Here is a 19720-nt window from a genome sequence, read left to right as displayed (position 1 = left end):
TTATCTCAGAGCTCTTATTAGGGAATGTAAGGCAACTGGTTCTGTTCCTCAACATCTTTAGCAAGTCTAAGTCTTTAGCATGTTTCATTTTTTGGGTAACAGAAAGTGTTTTCCATTTTCAGCAGTTTTTCAGTACCTTTTGATCACATGTATCAATGCTGTTTCTGTATGCATAATATTCCTTTTACTACTTTACTCTCATAGGTGTTAATAAGTGCTACTTACTGGCTATGGCAAGCCATGTGATTTTATTGATGACATCACACAATGCTATATTTTATCAGATGTAAGTCACAGATACTCATTATGGCCTCCATGGCTAATCCGATTAAACAACGGTAGGGCAAATGTAGCCCAGGATTAAGATGGTCGGAAGGAAGGAAGGAAGGAAGGAAGGAAGGAGGGAGGGAGGGAGGGAGGGAGGGAGGGAGGGAGGAAGGAAGGAAGGAAGGAAGGAAGGAAGGAAGAGGGGGAAGAAAAAGGGGGGAGGAGAAAGGAAATGACATGAAAAACCAGCAAACCAGAGAACAGAAGGGTTCTGATCAACACTGAAACAATGCAAGTGTGAGGCAATGTTAAATATGCTCCTTTGAAGAGAATATTGGAGGATATTTGGCACAGTTCTGCACAGGTTTTTTGGTTATCTCCATCCATCTAAGAAATGGCCTTTGAAAAACAGGATTCCTGTTGCTATTTTGGTACTATTACATGTAGTGAGCACAAACTGAATTCAACCACCTGGACTAAACAGATAGAAGATGGAAAGGGTAAACGGATCATTGGGCTACAATGGCTCTTCAATGACACATTCAGAACTTGGAAGCTTTCAGGTAGACCTTCTGCATATTGGAGATGCTTGCTTTTCAGTTTCAGAACAGTAGCTGTAAAGCAATGAACTTAAAAATTGGTACATAAAATAACATTTTACACTGAAGTACAGAAATGTGACATGATGAAATGGGACAGCTGCTTTATTGAGATGTCTCCCAGGGAACTGATTTAACTTAATGATAATGATTGGTAATAACTACTGCTTAATTAGGATGGTATTAGCATAAATTCCACTTAATGGGGGTGCTTTTAGTCAGCATCCAGTTATTAGAAGCTTGTTGGAAACACGGTATTTCCTGTGTCTGAAATCAGAAGCTCTCTGCTTTTAGTAAATAGGATATGTTTATAGGTATGCAAGGAGAACATCCCTCAGGGTAAAGGCAATATGCAAACATCACAGAACCAGCCAAAATTGGCTACAAATAACACACTGTGCTAGGTTTCACTTAGATATCTGAAATCACTCACCTTTGAACCAACACAGACTTCAATCCTAACCATGTTTATTCAGAAATAAGTCCCATCGCATTTAATGGGCAGCTTCACATATCACATGACGCCATACTGACAAATAGCCATGGTGATGGTTGGTGGTTGTTGCCCAAACAGCCCACCGTTTGTACAACAGACAACCAGGCTCACAGTAGGTTGTCCCACTACTTCTCCCTCAGCAACCCCCATGTGTATCCCAGGGACTCTGTGGCAGGACCAGTTTTTCTCCTCTCACTACATGACTGTAATCTCCCTTTGCTCACGGTGGCTTTCTTCTCTTTTTCAGTTTCAAGTGCAAGAGGTCATTTCTCCTAATCTCTGAGTTCACAGCCAGTCATAGCCCCTCTGAGGTGCCCAAGTGGCACAATGGAGTCATTGTCCCTGGTGTGCCACTGGGGGTGGGTAAATCTGCACAAAAATGTTTCCGTAATTCTTGCAGATTTTCACAGGTGTGAAACGGGCAGTCTTGCCAGCGCAATGCAGTAGGTATTGAGGTGGTGTCAGAGTGCAGCAGGCATTTTCCATCAACATTGAGCCAGAGTCTGCCAAGTGGTTTATTTTTTTTACTTTGCTTTCCCCTTAGAGTTGTCAGAAGGTGCTGATGAGTAGCTCACCTATTTGCATAAGATCTTCTTTCCCCTTTTTTCTTTTTGATTGTATGTGTTTGTTTGGCTGGACCTGAGTCTTCTTAATGTCCTAAATCACAGAAAAAGATGGGCACTAAGAGTCAGGCCCAGGAAAAAAAGTAGAAGATATCAATACAAATGTCTGTCCCCTTTTCATGAGCAAAGATTACTCATGTCTTTCCTTTCTTTTCATAGGTTTTCTTTGGACAGCTTTCAGGGGAAAGCAAAGTCAAGAACAAACCCCTTTGCAACATCTCTGTATCAATGTCCATGCAAGTTTCCTGCTGTACCTGGAAAGCAGATTCCTCCCCAGGAATTACCCAGGCAAGGTTGCCTATTTCTGACCCAAGAAAGTGCTTAAGTTCATTTTCCAAGGCATGCACACATGGGGGAGAGGGGGCAGATGGAGGGGAATGAGATTTGGGACAAACCATCCTTTGTCCTACTGGGGCATTACTTTGAAGGGGCTGCTACTGGCAGTCAACTCAGGGATTGCAAAAAGCGATCTCTGGAAAAAGGAGGAAGCAAGAGCAGATGTAGCAAAGAACCCAGAGCTTGAGATTGCACTAGGGAAACTAAGTCATTTGGGCACTCAGCAGCAGCTGGCAACGGCAGTGACCCAGGTGAACTCCATAAGACTCGCAAGGATTTTTGGCACTCTTGCCAAGCAGCTCGTTTGCCCCTGGACCCACGGTGGGGTCAATCACATTGGTCTGGATGACACAACAACCCATTGTGGGTACAAATGCCCCTAGAACATGTTTTGGTTGTCGGGCCAACCTGTTGCCCACAAAAAGGTCAGCCTGTGCAAAACTGTGCAGGTTTGCATGACACAGTAACTGCATGCCTTGTTACCCATGATGGACTGTCATGTCATGCAAATCCAGCCACAGAAGTTTCCCTCAGTCTCTGTATTTAGGATTGCAGTCTCAAAGAACCTGCGTTCTATCCACATATAGAGACAAAATAGCTATTCCATATTTAGGAAGGTGCAAGCAACTTAAATTATCATGATTCCATTTGACTCACAGAACTTTTATAGAGAGCTAAAGTTGGTTTACATATCTGCATATTAAGTTTGTATAGCAATCAAACTAGAATAAACGGTTGGATCACAACAGATTAATGATATGCAAAACTTTTAAAATTTCCAAACAAAACAGTATCAAATCAAATCACTCAGCATTAAGTACTGAATGTCCAGCCTTCTGTCTCTACAGTCAGTCCAACCCTTCTTCAAAACAATATTTATTTCTAGATACACATAGCCAGTCCACAAGAATGTCTCTCGGTATGCCCCCATTCTCTGAACTGATGTGGAGATGTTGTCATTATGATGTTACTTTACTTTAAAATCGTAACAGAGAGTAAGAAAGAAATTGGTATCTTGGGTATATTGGTTCAGGTGTGCTTGAGGTTCAGCTCTGGCTGGTAAAGGTAATCCCAAAGCACCGCGTGAGATGAAACAGTTGACCTCCAAGTAATGGGAGATCATACTGGGTATGACCAATCCTCATGGCAAATGCAGAATTTAGACCAAGCCTTGGTGAAAGAAGTTGAAGTCTGCACAATGAGAAAACAAAAGAGGTTCTCAAATTTGATCTTTTGTTCCTTTCGGGGGTGTCCTTTGTTGTAGAGAAGTTCACTTTCATGAGCCTACCCAGATACAGCAGACTTTAAGAATATGTGTTTTTTTTTAAATATATTTATAAATACCAGTCACAATAAGCTTGTATAGCTTTTTCTATACTTTCTGTTAAAAGTGGCTGGTAAACTCTAATATTTTAACTGTAAAAATTATAGAACTGGCTGGGCCTGTATAGATAGGAGGTTTCTGCCCCGAACTGACACAGCTAAAGATTAGCAAGTGAATAAGTTAACTGCATTTTGAACTCCAGCCCTTGAGTGACTCACATGGTAGTTCCCAATCAAACTATTTCATTAGGAAATCTCTGAGAAGTAGCAAGCTTTGGCAGTGAATCTTCAGTGTCCCTTTAAAAGGCTTCTGTTATATCCCATTGGTTGCTTGGCCCAAACAGCACACTTCTACTCCCACAGATTCTCGTCCCAGCCATTTTGAATCCTCTTTTCCTTATCAGGCTGATACAGACTTGAATCATCCTCTCTTCCTTCTGACAGGGGCAACTACAATGAAGGGAGGGGGTATGATACAACTACTCATTGTTTCGTTTCACAAAACCCTGCCACAGGGCATAGATTAACACCAAAAAATAGATGGCTGCAGCCAAAGAAAAACATTTTTCAGAATGCCTCCACTTGATTAATGAAGCAGTGCTACGGGCCACTGTTTTACTTTCATCATGTGTGTTAAATTCTTTGCCACTTCTCCACTTGGAACTATCTGCTTCAGTTGGGAATCTTTTCAGAGCTTTTTCTTTCATTCCAGTAAAGTTTTAAGGGAGAGAGCTATGATTAACATGATCCAGGTAATGCCATACTGATGCCATTTAGGAAGGAAGGAAGGAAGGAAGGAAGGAAGGAAGGAAGGAAGGAAGGAAGGAAGGAAGGGGGAGAGAGAGAGAGAGAGAGAGAGAGAGAGAGAGAGAGAGAGAGAGAGAGAATGAATGAATGAATTGTGGCACCTTTAAATGGTAAAGAATTTTATTGTACCATACACTTCCATGGACTATTTTACAAGTTTCAAGACGTGGTCAATTATGTAGTTAGATTGATATACACAGAATTTTTAAAAAAGAATGAAAGAAAAGAAGAAAACTATAATCACATTTGCATGACTTTTATTTATGCTTGACAAGGTTTGGGTTAAAATGGAATTTCATGGAAGTTTCCAGATCAGGCTATATATTCATTCTACATCATCAAATTATGTTTGGGATGATACATTTGAAGCTTGATTACAAATTGAAGATATGGAAATATATTAGATCTTATAAAAGATGATGACAATTTAATGTCTTTAATAATTAAAACTTACTAGACTTCAAGAGGTAATGCTGACAATGCTAGCAAATGTTGTTCCTATCACCAAAAGTTAGAAAGGTAGATCCAAGAAACTACCAGCCAGTCAGCTTGATATTTGCACCAACTCTAGGACAGATTATTGAGTAGTCTGTTGATTGAACATCTAAGAAAGATTACATTGATTTTATCATGAGCTCATGTATATCAAGAATGTATTTATCAATAATACCTCATCATAGACAAACAGCTGTTTGCTAGTTTGGTGAAAAATGGGGATGTTGTGGACGTTGTATCTCCTGATCTTGGCAAGGAATTCAACAAACGCTTCCGCCATGTCAAATGTGAGCTGGACAGAGATGAGGGTCCCCCACAGGCCAATTGAGACTTCTCTAGTTTCCCATCCAAGAAATAGGAAAGTATTTAAAGATGCAATTGCATTAAATGAATCAGTTAAATATTCCTGTGCTACCGAGGCTAAGTCACTGACTAATTAATCCAGTTTATCATTTGGTTGTCTTGTCCCATTGCTGTTCTCTCAGCTGAGTCTCTGATTTGAAGCTGTCTTTTCATTCAAGATTTTCTGGCATTATCAGGCTAAGGGGGGGGGGGGGATGTCCTGGAGATGGGACTCATGTGAGAAGCTTCCTTGGCTCCCATCTTCCCAGGCTGGGAAGGGTCAAATCACTAGTTTCATTATTGGACCAATCTTCACAAGGAATTATCAGAACTTTAAACTGAAGCCATCAGTAGTTGTAAGGCAATTTTTAACCAATCATTTCAAAGCAGGCAGCTTTGAGCAGGACTGGCCCCTCAGATACCTCTCAGATCCACTTCCTTTCAATGAAATGACATTTCCGTTTTTGGGCAGGGCAACGTAGGAACAAGGTACCATATTAAGAAGTAAACGTATATTGCTAAGAGCCACTCCCCTTTGCAAGATGCCTGGTTCCCCTAACAGACCCAGCTGCTGTAAGAAGGTAGGGCTGGCTTAATATGTTCTTGAACTGAAACATTATTTTGTGCCTGCTGGTGATCATTCATTTTGAGTTCTTTTAAGTGGACTCTAAGGTACAAAGTTTGAGATCGCCTGGCTTATTCAAAACTGTACACATGCACATATGTGCTATGTGTGTGTGTGCAATGTAATTGTGTTCCACTGTAACTGGTGCAGCTATGCATGCCATTCACAAGCAAAAGAAAGAAATTGCCCCCACCAACTCCAATCTTTATTGGCTAGATAGTAGTATGAATAGGTGGATTCTAACGCAGAATGTTGAACCTTACCCAGTCGGTTGTTCTGGGTCAACCTGGAGCGAGAAACCTTGAGTGGATAGCTACAGAGTTTTGTATGATTTGGTGTTTTTAAACATGTCTATAAATGGATTTATTGATGAAATTAAGCTGAGATAAGTGGAAAATCCTGTATTCAGATTTTTAAAACAATCAAAAGCACAAGTTAGACTGGATTACTTTCAAGATCCTTTCCAACTGTATTATCCTATGATTGTATGTATCTATCACATGTTGTCCATATGCTTTCATGTCAAAATCCCAATATTACCATCTTTATCATGCATTTAGGTAATTCAGTAGTAGGGAATGTAGCCCTATTTCATCATACCATAGGTAATAAAGATAACTCTTCCAAACTTCTCTAACAAGGAGCAAAAACTTCCAAAGCAGAAATGGCGTCACACAGTCTTGCAAATCAAAAAGGGCACCATGCCCTTTAAATCCCCTTTCAAACTTAATGCACACTGACAAAATGGTAGGGAGTTCCCCCATTCATCTATCTTATCTGCACAACGTGAATCATGTTGTTATTCTGATTCACATATTGTTTTAGTCAGACAGCCTAAAATAGCCCTTACACCAAGAATGGGAATCCTTAACTATACTGACAATGACTTTGAAGCAGCTTATTCTACTACCCTACAACTCAGTAAGGGGGAAAGTATGCCCCTTCAGTCTTTGCTGGCCTGTAGCTTCCCTTAACCATAGCCACAAAGCCAATGGTGACAAATACCAGGTGTTGCAAGCCAGCAACACCTGGGGACCACACTTTCCGCCACGCTAGCAGACTTTAACAGAAAAATGTAAAAACACATTACAGAAAGTGGGGGTGGGGATAAACGAGAAAGTAAACTACTAGCAAATGCCTACAAACAAAACGTTTCCATCCAAACAGAGAATAATAATTTGTGAAAAGCTGCACTGATTGCTTGTCATTAAAAGCCTTAAAAGCAATCAATGCAACGATGCAAGCATTCTGCCACTGTTATTATGTAAGTGTGACGCTTGTCTAATTTATGAATTGGAAAGACTTGGCACATCATCTTCTTAGTTCATCTGCCTGAGCTTCCACCCAGTGACCTCATGTTAGCATATCCTGCTTAGGTTAATGGAGTCCAGTTCTTTGGCCAACTGCCTTCAGGATTCTTCATCTATGTGAGCTGAATTCAACCAAGTGTCTGTTGCTTTTACTGCTGTGACAAATGACACTTCAATCAGTTTATTCAATGTACCCAACCTCTCAGTGTTTTGAGATGTATATTGTTAACATAATTCCAGATAGGAACTTGAAAGATCTAAAAAGTGTTTGACATCTGGCACAGTGACTCAATTAATTACTGTGCTGAATTAATTAGTCTGCTGGCTCCCCTGAGCCAACTACCACAAGTTTAAACTCAGACTCATAACACTACTTGGAATACAAACCAATCTAGAAAGATTATTCCATGTTCAGATTTTGTTTGAGGCTGAATAAAGAGGAAATGTAGGTAATTTCTCTACAAGAAAAGTATGCCAAATTGCTTCTACTTCATGCGATATCAAAGGTATCAACAATGGTGCCAATTGCTAAGTTGGGAGAGTTGCAGGCTCAGGCACATAAATATACTATTGCAGTTCTTATGTAGTGTCCCCCACACTGCTGTATGTCGATTCCTGCCTTTTAGTCACAGCTAATAAGGAGATATTGGTAGGGTTTAGTCAATTGTTAGGAAAAGAACATCACCCATTCCTTTCCGCAACCAGTGGGCTCTGCCAATTCTGTTGCGCAAACTTCTGCAGCTACCCTGAATGGGCAGAAATGCATCTTGCTGGAAGGACATAGGCCAGTGAAGCTTTGCTGACCCTCTCCTTTCTGCAGATTACTTAAAAGGGGATCAGCAAGGACAGCAGTGTCCCTCTGGAGTCTGCCCCCAGTCCACAGCTCTGCCTTTTCTTCAGCTACAGCGCTGGGGGCCTGAAAAGAATAGCAGTGGGACTTCCTCCGAAGCTGATTCTGGCCAGTGCCAGACCACATGATGCCGTGCCGCCATGTGTGTGGCCAGACGTGGCTGTATGATCCTGGCACAAAGCACAGTCCGACTGATGGCAGTCCTTTGTACCTTCACCCTGGGTGGACAAGAAATCCTATTTTCTAGCTCTACCCTAAACAGTTGCTGAAATGTATGAACTGCATGTTTCATACATTTTATGAAATACAACTTTATTTTGGTAAGAAAACTAAAAATAAAAATAGGCAAACTTGTAAAACAAACTTGAAAAGGGGCTTCTCCTGCTGTAGCCACACTGAACAAATAGAAAACTGAGTGGTCTAGTTCATTCATTCATTCATTCATTCATTCATTATTATTTATAACATTTCTATGCCACACCCATTGCAGAAGCCTCGGGGCGGCTTACAAAGAGAATAAATAAACAAAGAATAGAATAACATGAAAAATGTGGAGTATCTCGGCCATAATTCAAAACCACTAAATAAAACAACCAATTAACAATTAAAATATCGTTTAAATAAAAAGGTCTTGGCCTGGTGCCGAAAAACGAATAAGGACAGGCAGACCTCTCTGGGGTTCAAGCATCATGCTGCAAATTTGCAAATAGCCCACAGGGGTTGGGGGTTTCCTTATGATTTCCAACAGACAATCAGTTGTTCTGTGACTTCCTATAGCATGTTTTGCTCTTAGTCCTCCTACGCTCTTTCAGCACTTACAGCAGATGCCAAATCTTTGTTTCCTGATTCCCAAAATTGGCACCTTTGTGCAATTGGTCCACCAGGGTTGATGGTTCATGTGGGAAATTCACACCAACTCACATCAGATTGACAAATGCATAAAGTTTTAAAATCATTATTAATCTAGTTTTTAACGCATTGACACATATAACACAATTTTATCGTTAAAAATGGGATCCTGAAGAAGCACAAGACTCCTTATCTGCTATTTTGCCCAGAATGATGAAAACCCATCTTATCAATGTCCTTTTCAGTTTCATTCTCCACTTCATGGCTTGGCTTACTAGTGAATTTCAAAGCATAACAGGAAGTGCAAGGAATTGATAAAGATTCACAAATGTAATGGTGAAACAGAAAAGCAGAGGAGGAAATTAACGCAAATTTCACCATAACGGGCTTTTGTGTTTATTTGTGCCAGACTGGAAGAACAGGTTCCAAACTTCCTTAACAGTTTTTAGGAACAGAGGCTGCAGGGAACTGGAGAAGGAAAGGGAGGGTGGTGCAGGCACTAGTGACATCTCAGGAAGCAGCAGGAGGCTTTGATGCTCTCCAGGGAAGCTTTCTTCTCATTCTCCACAACTCGCAATAAAACTGCCCTGCCAGGTTCAGATGTTGCAACAAGCCACTCAGAACAATCCAACAAAGTGTCATGGGCTTTCAGACAGGCTTGCTCATAGGAAACAACCTGTGATTAGTGGGAAAAAAGCATTCTAGGTTCAGACATTACTGAAAAACCTATTGTGATGCTCCACTGTTATCTATCATGCTATGTGAATGAAGTCAAAATGCTGTCATTCCTTTTATTACATTTACATGGACCTTTGATTTTGGTCGAGTGAATACAGAATGTAGCCTACACATCAAAATCCTTTTAAGTTTCCTGAATAGCGTTTATTTAACAGATGTTTCAAGAATGTAAATGTAACTTGGGTTATAAACAAACAACTCAACATCCTACTAATATGACTCATCTAATAATTACTAATTCATACATTGCAACAGTGAAGAAATTTAGTGAAAATGTTTGATAAGAATAGAAGACAAATCAACTATGAAGCACGAGGAAGCAAACTTACCTTATACTGTTTAAATTTTAACTAGTATTACTTTACCATAAGCTGAATTACTTTACCATCAGCAACTCCATGGCTTGAACCAATTAATGGATTCATGGCAGGGTTTAGTCTTGCAAGCTACCTGGAATGTGGTACTCAAGCTCAAAGCCATCTTCAGATGCAAGGGGGGGAAAGTGGGCCAGGAAGCATCTGAAAAAATATCATGCTTGGGCAAAAGAGCATTGTTCTCCTTGTATTATACATCCGGCTCTAATATCTAGCTTAATTCCCTAGCTCCTGTTCCAGCAACATACAAAAGGGTCACAGGCTAGAAAATTACCATTCCATTTAGATTTCTCCCTTCCATTTCTGGACATTGGCAGCTTTTTAAAGAGTCAACAATGAGCATCTCTTAACATACCAGTGTGTTGTTATTCAAGTCCATCTTCCCCGCAAATGGCCCCCATGTTGTTCCAACTGGAAGCTGCTGACGACTCTGGATTTTGCGCTCCCCTTCCTTCTGGAACACCTCCAACTCCCCTGAGAAACAGGCAAAATGAAAAGTGCTTAGAGAACCTCCACCTGTATCATGTACAAACACCTCCACTTTTGTATTTGTCTGTATAACCAATGTTTAGAGGGACCTTATAATAATAAATGAATTATGCTTGCTTGAAAAAGGTATGGTGCTGTTACAATGAGACCTTTCTTACCATGTTCATTCACATTATATGAACTATTGTTTTAAACATCTAACATGTTTCTGATGACTTTCATGCTAATTTCTTGTATGGCAATTTTTTTGAAAGATTTAAGAGACTTTTCACTGGAACTAGGAGGAAAGGATCTGTAAACACACTGTAAATAAAGTTCTTCCTGAAGATCTAACACATAAAGTAATTGATAATACCAGTACAGGATACAGAATTTCAGATAAACACCAAAAAGTAGCTATGGACAGGGCAGTATAGATTCCATATTTCCATAGCTGCATCATGCAAGAGTGAAATTTTATATTAGGAACATAAAATGGAATACTAAAAATACTTTTATGTTTCTATTCCGTATAGCTGTGGACACAGGCCTGGAAATTTTTGTACAATGTTTGTTGCCTTTTAGGGCTATTGCTTCCCACATAATGTTTCAACTGCCTGCTTAGACAATTGCAAACTATCACAGAAAATGCCACCAAACCAAAATAATATCAGACACATCAAAAATTAAGGGCCAGTTGGTTCTGTAATTTTCACAGGATTGTATCCAGCATGAGCCTGAAAATTGGTATGAGTCGGGACTTGTATATTCTTTCTCCCACCACCCCTACTAGTTTCCCTATGGAAAAATGTAGAGTGAACTGAAATATCCTTCATTAATCTGAACATGGAATCCTTGATTCTAAAGACTCTGTTGGAGACCAGCCCTAAAATGACACTCAGCACTTTGGTGTGGCTTTGCAGTGTTTCCTCCAGGCTTGAGCGGGAGCCTTATTGGTGGTCCTCTTCTTCCCTGGGAGCCTTCAGGTTTATCCCATGAGAGGCAACAGGAGCAGTAGCCCAAACAGACAAGTTGGTTGTTTCCCCAAATGCCTCTGATATAGCATTACTTGGGACTGCTGCAGGAAATTAAATCTCACTATCATTTTAGAGGAGAGCCAAGCCAAAGTTTCCCAGTATGCATTTTTCTGACAACATTTCTGATTTTTAAAAGTTTTTTCTCAACCCCATAGAAAAGGCCCACTTTGCAGATTTTTTCCTTTGCCATTCCTCTACCGCTACAATGCCCAGAATGAGACTGTAGAGTATGCAGAATGATGCACGGGCTGCAGGTACACCAGTGCGGTTGTTGCTGTCCTTGCTTACAGCAGCATAAAGAAAGAATGCATTGTGGAAATAAATAAAGCTACTGCCATTGCCAAGCGGTGAGTCCCACTCCCAAAATACTGTTGCAGAATATCTCTTGCCACTGGAAAAGTATCAGTGAAACAGTACCCCTTCTGCCTTCATATTCGTAGAAGATTGGGCTGTCAATGGCAACTAGTCATCATGGCTATGGATAACCTCCAGTAACAGCGACAATGTGCCAGCACACAAAAGTAGAAGGATGCTATTGCACTTAAATCCGGCTTGTGCGCTTCCCATTAGCATCTGATTGGCCATCATGTGAACAGATTACTGGATGAGATAGGTCTAGCAGAGTTCTTGCTGTATGTGGAATATTTGAAGGGCCGGTTTATCACAATGTTATAGCCAAGTTCCTTGAGAGTATTCACAAGAATATGGAAAGCTGTCTCCCGGTAAGCACTGTAATCTTAGGCATTTCAAAAGCCTTTTAGCACAGTGCCGCACAAAGGCTTCTGAGCAAATTTAGCAGCCAAGGAAGAAGAACACAGGTCTTAGTGCAGGACAGCTTCCTGGGCAACTTCCAGTTGGCATCTGTTTGGTGGAAACAGGATGCAGGACTAGATGGGACATCATGTTTATCCAGCAGTTGTCTTACCTTCTTAAAACAGCACCTATAACCATCCAGTTGGTGCTGCTTAGAGCAACATTCCAGAAAGGAATGATGGAGAAGGTGTCCATGGTGGAGTCCTTGCAAATGATTGCAGATGCCAAGGACTGACACCAGCCCTTGCCCTAATGATAGCGCTGGCAACTAGCCCCCTATCCCAAGTCTTGCCTTCTGATTTACTGCAGCAGGGTGGAATGAACTACTCCCCCTCTTATTGCACCAAAAGAATTCTTATTGCTCATTGCTCCGAAAAGAGCTGTCCACCATGTGGATGGACTGCAGTCATTACAAGCTTGTTCAGATGGTAATGCTGACTAACTGGGGGAAATAGCAGGAGCCATTAATGTGATCAGTAGAAGAAGAACCTGTACAAAGAAGGATTTCAAAGGGTGGTCTGAAGATACATGATTAAGCCACCCTGCTGAAGCTAAGCAGGCCTGGTTCCGGTCATTTCCAGGATCCCTAGGACCCATGTACATCATGCTGACTTCCATGATAGAATAAAGGAATGATACAACTGTATTGAATAAATAGATAAATAATACGGAAGAAGCTTTTGCAATCTCCTGTCAGGATCTTTTCCAACACAGTAGGAACCTGCAACAAGTAGAGTCTTGCACAAATTTGCACATATTGGGCAGCCTGAAACATGACTGAATCAACTCGAACATCCAGCATGCATGTGGAGTTCCAAATGCTAACATCATAGATTTTCAGTAAGCATGTCAGTCTGCATATGTTCTCCTCCCTCCATCTGAAATCCCATTGTTGACTTTACAAACTACAAAAATATACCATGAAAATTATACATTCTTTCTCATATACTTGAAATAAGCATAATCCTGATGTGGCACTGTGAGCAGTTGTACTGATATATCCTGGCTAAAGATTTGAAAAGAAAACGTGTCCATCATGGGTGCAAAGGGCAGCATGTATACTGGAAACAATTCAACTATGCATTATTTAAATTCCATTTCAATGCTTGCAAATATTCATAGCCCCAGAAAAATAAAATTAACTTGTGTTGTGCGTAGTTCAGTCCCACTTTTTCACACTTCAACATTTTCAAAGTGAAGAGTGAAACTGGGGGGATGTGAATAGCAACTCAGGAAAATACTGTGCTTAACTGATGTTCCTAACTGACCCTTCACATTTTTCATACCTATTCAGTCGTTACCTACTGCTGTTTCATTGTCATTTCTAGGAATCAGTCACTGTGGTTCAAGCCAATCAGTGATTACACTGTAAATGTAATAACTCTGTGTTGCGCCTACTTAGATTTAACCACATAACACTGTCACTGTAGGTGAAACGAGCCTTTCCATCATCCTCTCCTGAAATGGGCTGAAAGAAGAGATATATGGACTGGGTAACCAGCCACAGTGGGCCTCCGGTTCATCTGAACCTTCAGGGTTACTTACTTTTGGGCATCAACCAACCCTGAAAATGCCATCCATTTGCTCCATCCCATTCTGCCTCATCTAAAGGTGTGCTCGCTTTGGTTTTTGTGAACTGGAAAATGTGCACTCTGTGGAAATATAATGCATGTGGCTCCTCCACTTGCCTCCCAGTCACGGGAAAACCTAGTAAAACGAGGCAATTTCCCACTGTGTGTGTGTTTGTAGAGGTTGTAGAATGGCATGGTATAAATCAGGCACAAGGTGGACCTACATCTACCCCACAATGTAGCCCCATTCATTCAATCCCATTGTCCTGCTTTCTCTTTCTTCTTCTCTCTCTTTTTAAGAACTGTCAGGGAACCTCAGGAAAATGTTCTGATAAAAAGCCACAAGAAAGTGTGAGAGGGTTAATATCTCTCCTTTCTGGAATACAAATAGTCCTAGGGAAGTTTCGAAAAAGGCACACACTGAATTGTTCAGCCCAACAATTGAAACAGAGAGGATTATATTGCTAAGGAGGAGATCTTGTTGCCACCCCTTTCTGGAGGAATCTGCTTTTTCACCTTTTACCAGTGCTTTTCAATTGACAGCTTGGCAATTGTGCACAAATTAGCCTGCGTACAGACTTGCCACATCAATTCCGCTCTGCTCCCTTTGGCAGCTGAAACATAGAAGGACAACATCAGGCAGGCCTTACGCACACCTGAAAGACTGGTCAAAAACATCAAAAAACAAAATTCTGAGCACGACTACAATTTTCTGGAACTGCAGGATAGGAAGACTGACTCCAGTTGTGCATACTTGCAGGCTCAGAAAATGGGGAAAGAAAGGTAAAGAACAAAAAGGGATAACCGTCAAGTTTGGGGTGGAGGGAGAGGCAAGAAGGATTTTACTGCAAAGAACACTGGGGTAACATCTAGAGACCCAAGGGGGAAAGCTGATGAGAACTAACCACAGTGAACCTGATTGTCTGTCAGGCACTCTGTGGGTTGTTCTGTGAACAACTGATGCTGGCTGGGTTCACGTGTCACCACAAGCAGCACTGTGAGGTTATCACACTTGGCAGTTTTGCAGAGTTGACTGATACTCAGACAGCGCTAGGATGCCTGTAACAGCAGTGCAACTGGCTAGCCACTTGGCAAGGGCAGCAATGGGCTGCTCTTGCCAAACAGATCTCTGGCTCTGGCATTAATACCATACTGAGTTGTGTCTTCCAGCTGTGGACAACACAGCACGCCATTGTGGCAGTGGAAAAAAAACATAGAAAAGATTATTGTTTCTGTTCTTGCTCTCTAAAAGCCAAGTGTTCACCTCTGAAATATGATAACAGGATTAGGGTGGCATGAGAGACCAACAATGGTAAAAAAACCCACCATGACTTGTCAGGTTTTGTGAACCCACCCACTGTGTAGGATACTCTCAGTGTGGCTTCACATGTCACGCGAACCTGGCCATTCACACTGCTAAGGCAACCTCCGGCTTCATGTTCCCCATCTTACAACACAACCATGGTACTTTCATAATCCACAATCTTCACATGGGAAGACTTTTTTGCTTTATATAGCCTGACTCATGTGCGACTAAATAGAGCAGACTGCAAATGTTCATTCCAGCCAGTCAATTACTCGTGATTGGTTTGGGGCAGAGAACAGGGTGAACTGTTTTCTCTCCCCAGCAAAGCCTGTCCTCTTTCAGTTTACAAATAGATCCAGAGCCGGGGAAAAGGGGAACACTTTTCACAGGGGGCAAAGGGTTACTTTTTGAGAAGTACCCTTCTCCATATCAGCACAGTAGTAGATTAGAAAGCAGCTTCTTTTCATCAAAAATTGTATTTACATGAAGCTATACAGTAGCATTTTTGTCTACATAAAGATGAAACCATCAGCATTTGTCTGCTTTTATACATTAAAAAACAACCATGTCCATGAACATGTCACATTTAACTGATACCAATGGAATCATGAGAATCTTTGAAAACCCTTTTAAAAAAATAATTCAGACTCCCTTTCTGCCACTGACATTTTTCATCTGAAAAGGGTTCAGACTCAGTCAAACAGTGACTCCTTATCTATACCTGTGGATTTACAAGCAGGCCTGTCTTTTAATGGATTAAGAACGACAAACTTAGGGCAGATCATTCAGTGATAACCAAACATCTAGCAAAGTTCCCAGTTGCACAGGACGTTGCTATTCTTCTTAAACAGGAAACAGTCATTAATAGCACTGTTTCAAGGATGCTCAGACAAGATACAAAATTTTAAAAAGCAGCCAATATGAAATATACTTTTCATCATTCAATTTCACTACTAAATTGATCACCATCTAAAGTACCAATGTTCTTTTTTACTGTTTTGGATTTCATAACTCAGCAACATGTTTCAGGGCAACCAATGAATCTGTATTAGTAGAAAGGAGTTAATTCTAAGTATAACATATTCTATCATCATCATACAGGCAATATACAATGCCTTCAGTGTCATTGCCTTGGTATTATGAAGAAACCTCTTCTGTGACATAAAAATGTATTTGTACTCAGAAAATACACTGCGGATGACTTCAGTGAACTTCTGCATAAGGGTCTGTGGTTTCAGGGTTAACTAGCATTCAGTTCCCCTTTGGTCCATAATAAAAGAGGTGAAATAGAGAAAATTATAGCACTATGAACTACTTTAGGAAACAATGCCTGAGGGGCTTCCCAATGGAGGCGTTACGCATGCCATGGTGTCCATGGGGACTTCTAATGGCTCATGAGATTCTCCTCTCTCTGCCTCTTCAAAAATTTAGGAAACCCTTTTGGAAATTTTACAGCAATATTTTTATCTCCCTTTCTAGCCCTCTTAACTAATTAAGACCTCAACTAAGTATCTGTAGAACACTGCTTTTCATGGAAATGCAACTGTTTACCTAAACAGCTGGCTCTTGAGAGTGACAGAACTAGATGAAGAAAAGAGCTATGTATAGGAGTACCAAGCAAAAAGGACAAACAGAATTTTAATAACAGAGAAGTGTTTGTATCCATCCATCCATCCATCCTCTTCCTCCTCCTTTCAACCAGCATTTTAAAAGATGTTCTTAAGTAGAAAAGACAAAAAAACCCTGAACCGTCACTGACCCAATGTGTGATGGAAAGGTAAGAAGCAAGGGGTTTGGATGTTGCAGAAAGTATGCTGTGTAGCAATGTTGCTAATTTTAAAATCCTACTGTAGCAGAATACAATTAGATGCAGTTAGAATTCCCTCTGCAAATTTGCTCCAGACCAGATGCAAGCTCTAAACAAGCATGAAGACTGATTTTTTTTGGCCGGAGGACCAAATTCTATATTGGAAACTCTGTCAGAGGCTTTATTCCTAGAGTCCACAGAGTCACTGGAAAAACTAGACAGGGGCACAAGCAACCATGAGCAGAGTAGGAGGAAATCACAACTCCCATGGTTGCTAATGTAGAAGTAAGCATGTCTACCCACAGTTAAATTCTTACATGTAAGAGCAGTTAGACATCAGTCAGAACACTGAGCCTGAGAGTAAACAGACATGAGTAAGGTCATGGAATCATGCATGTTGGTGCTGACTTGAGATCCTGTCAGCTCCTGTTTGAAGAGGACCTCTGCTTGAATTTGCCTGAATGGAAGTAGAACCCTCCACGTGATCATGGGTCCAGGTGAAATGGGTCCCTGATTGTGTGGAGATTTCTATTCATGTTCATGCATACATGTAAGTGACCAGAGCAGAATCACTCACCAGTACTTCCAGATAGTATCTCAAATACTAAGACTTTGCATGTGTACCCAGCAGTAAGCAGGGCATGCCTCTGTGCTGCTACTTAGAAAGATGCAGAAATAAATCATTTTGTAGTACTTTTGAATATGGAGCAAGCCTCCATATGTCTAACAGGAATGCATGTAAGCATCATGTCTAATTACAAAGATGAGGAGGAAAATCATCAAAAGGAAACTGGACTGAGTCAGCAGTGCCCTTCCCTGGCTCAACCCCTGTGGAGAAAAGCGCCTATCTCTGATAAGCAGCTGATTGGGTACCAGTGCTTTCCCCGCCGAAAACTTAAAACAGGGAGATGTGGTTAGTGCTAAACAGGGGGGAAGTACTCATCTCTGAGTGGAGACAGAGCTTTTCACTGCATGGCAAGGCAGGTGAGGGGCAGGAGAAGAAACTCCCATAGGATGTTGGGTATTAGCCAGTAATGTGAACTCTACTGCCTTTCTTTTCTCCCTATGGCTATGGTCAGCTTGCTACCTTTAACGCTCATGTGAATTCTTAAGTCCTTTCCACATTTCTTCTTCAGGGTGCAGCTCATTTCGTCATTCATTTTTCCGTTCCTCCTGGGTTCTTTTATATGCATGTATGCAGCATCTCTCTGTACCGCTTTTTCATTTTCTGGAAGTCTGTTCTCTTTAATATGCTTGCTTTGCCATTTCTTGTGATCCTATTTTTTCATATATCACCGCATTTACCCTGATATTACTGAATCACAATTCCATCTTGAGTTGTTCTTAAACTCGGCTTTATGAAATCAGTGATTAAGACCATCTGTCTTTGAGGAACAATAGTTTACAGCAACAGAAAAAATTAGCTAAGCCTAATCCAACCAATGATACTGAAGGCATTGCTCTATGGTTCCTACTAAAATCAGGTTTCCGGGAGAAAGCACCCCTGACTCACTTTAACACTAGTGACTTCCACAGTCTAAAGACAGGAACAAGATCTGTAGTTGAACAGTGGAGATGATTAAGTATCTTTTCACATGAAACAACTGAGATCAAGAGTTGGAGGACTGAGTTAAAATTGGGGATTATAACATTGTTCAAGTAAAAGATCTGGCAGTATGACTCTGGGATATTTCCAATGGGAAAACAAAGTCTGAGGCTCATGTAATAACAAGTTAGAATGGAGCTGAAAAAACATAGAGTCTAATGCCAGCATTTCTTTCAGGAGCGATAGCCCAGATCCCTGTTTTTAATTCTACTCCCTGGTGAGAGAAGGTTTTGAACCTGCAACCATTGTGCTGAAACTTGTTCTCCATAAAGATCCTGGCAACAGGATGGATGGTTCCTCCTTGATGATAGACACCTTCACGTCCTTGCTTTCAGCTTCATGATGTTGCCTGCCAAAGTCTTCTGGGCTCTCCAGATAAAGCACAGGAGTAAAGGAATTCTGATCCTGATAAATTATATGGATGCTCATACTGGAAGCAAGAGGCTCTGAACAGGAATTCTATACCTGGCTCTTACTGAGAGAAATGCCAGGCCCTTGCTCATGAGAATCCTACATTTCAGGGTAGCCTCAGCTTGGATTCTGAGATTTGACTCACATTAAGAGACAGGATGAGAAGGATGGAGACACTTTCTCAGGTGCAGGCATCTTTTTATACTGAAGAAATTCAGAGGTTTGTAGCAGTTCTCCAGAAATGCATCTTCCTTCTGTCACTGAATGTACCTTTTAAAATATGATTACTTCCATGGAACAATTTTAGAAAACAGTAGAAGGAGAAATGGATAGAACAATATAATCCTCTTTTGAAATGGCATGCAGGTCAACAGCAGTAGCGAACAAAAGGACTTGGCAACAATTTATCTAGCCATTCCAGTAACTGATCAACCACACAGATTTTTTGGCAGAACAACAACAAAATGTTATTTTTATTAAGACCAATATGAACTATTGTTGCTGCTTCAGCCCACACATGATCGAAAACTTAAAATATGTCCTATTATTTTTCAGAGAGCAGACAGATTTTTTCTGAATTTTTTTTCAAAGAACAAAATTGATTGTATTTGATTTACCTCATAAATACATTTAACTAACCACATTGCTACTTTACTGTCTCTGAAGT

General features: G+C 40.8%; 1 protein-coding gene across 5 annotated transcripts in view; it reads right to left on the bottom strand.

The window, feature by feature from the left end:
- ZFPM2 (zinc finger protein, FOG family member 2) overlaps positions 1-19720 on the bottom strand; it is a 357598-nt gene that overhangs the window by 189910 nt on the left and 147968 nt on the right. For all 5 annotated transcript variants that reach the window (XM_044421773.1, XM_044421774.1, XM_044421775.1 and 2 more), the window contains one exon: positions 10390-10508. In XM_044421773.1, coding sequence (XP_044277708.1) covers positions 10390-10508 — 119 coding nt within the window. The remainder of the gene's footprint in view (positions 1-10389; positions 10509-19720) is intronic.

Source organism: Varanus komodoensis, unplaced genomic scaffold (genome assembly GCF_004798865.1).
Source record: "Varanus komodoensis strain SLA01 unplaced genomic scaffold, ASM479886v1 scaffold12, whole genome shotgun sequence".
Lineage (NCBI taxonomy): Eukaryota > Metazoa > Chordata > Lepidosauria > Squamata > Varanidae > Varanus > Varanus komodoensis.
Note: the sequence above shows the minus strand (reverse complement) of the source record. Positions and strands in the feature narration are given on the sequence as shown.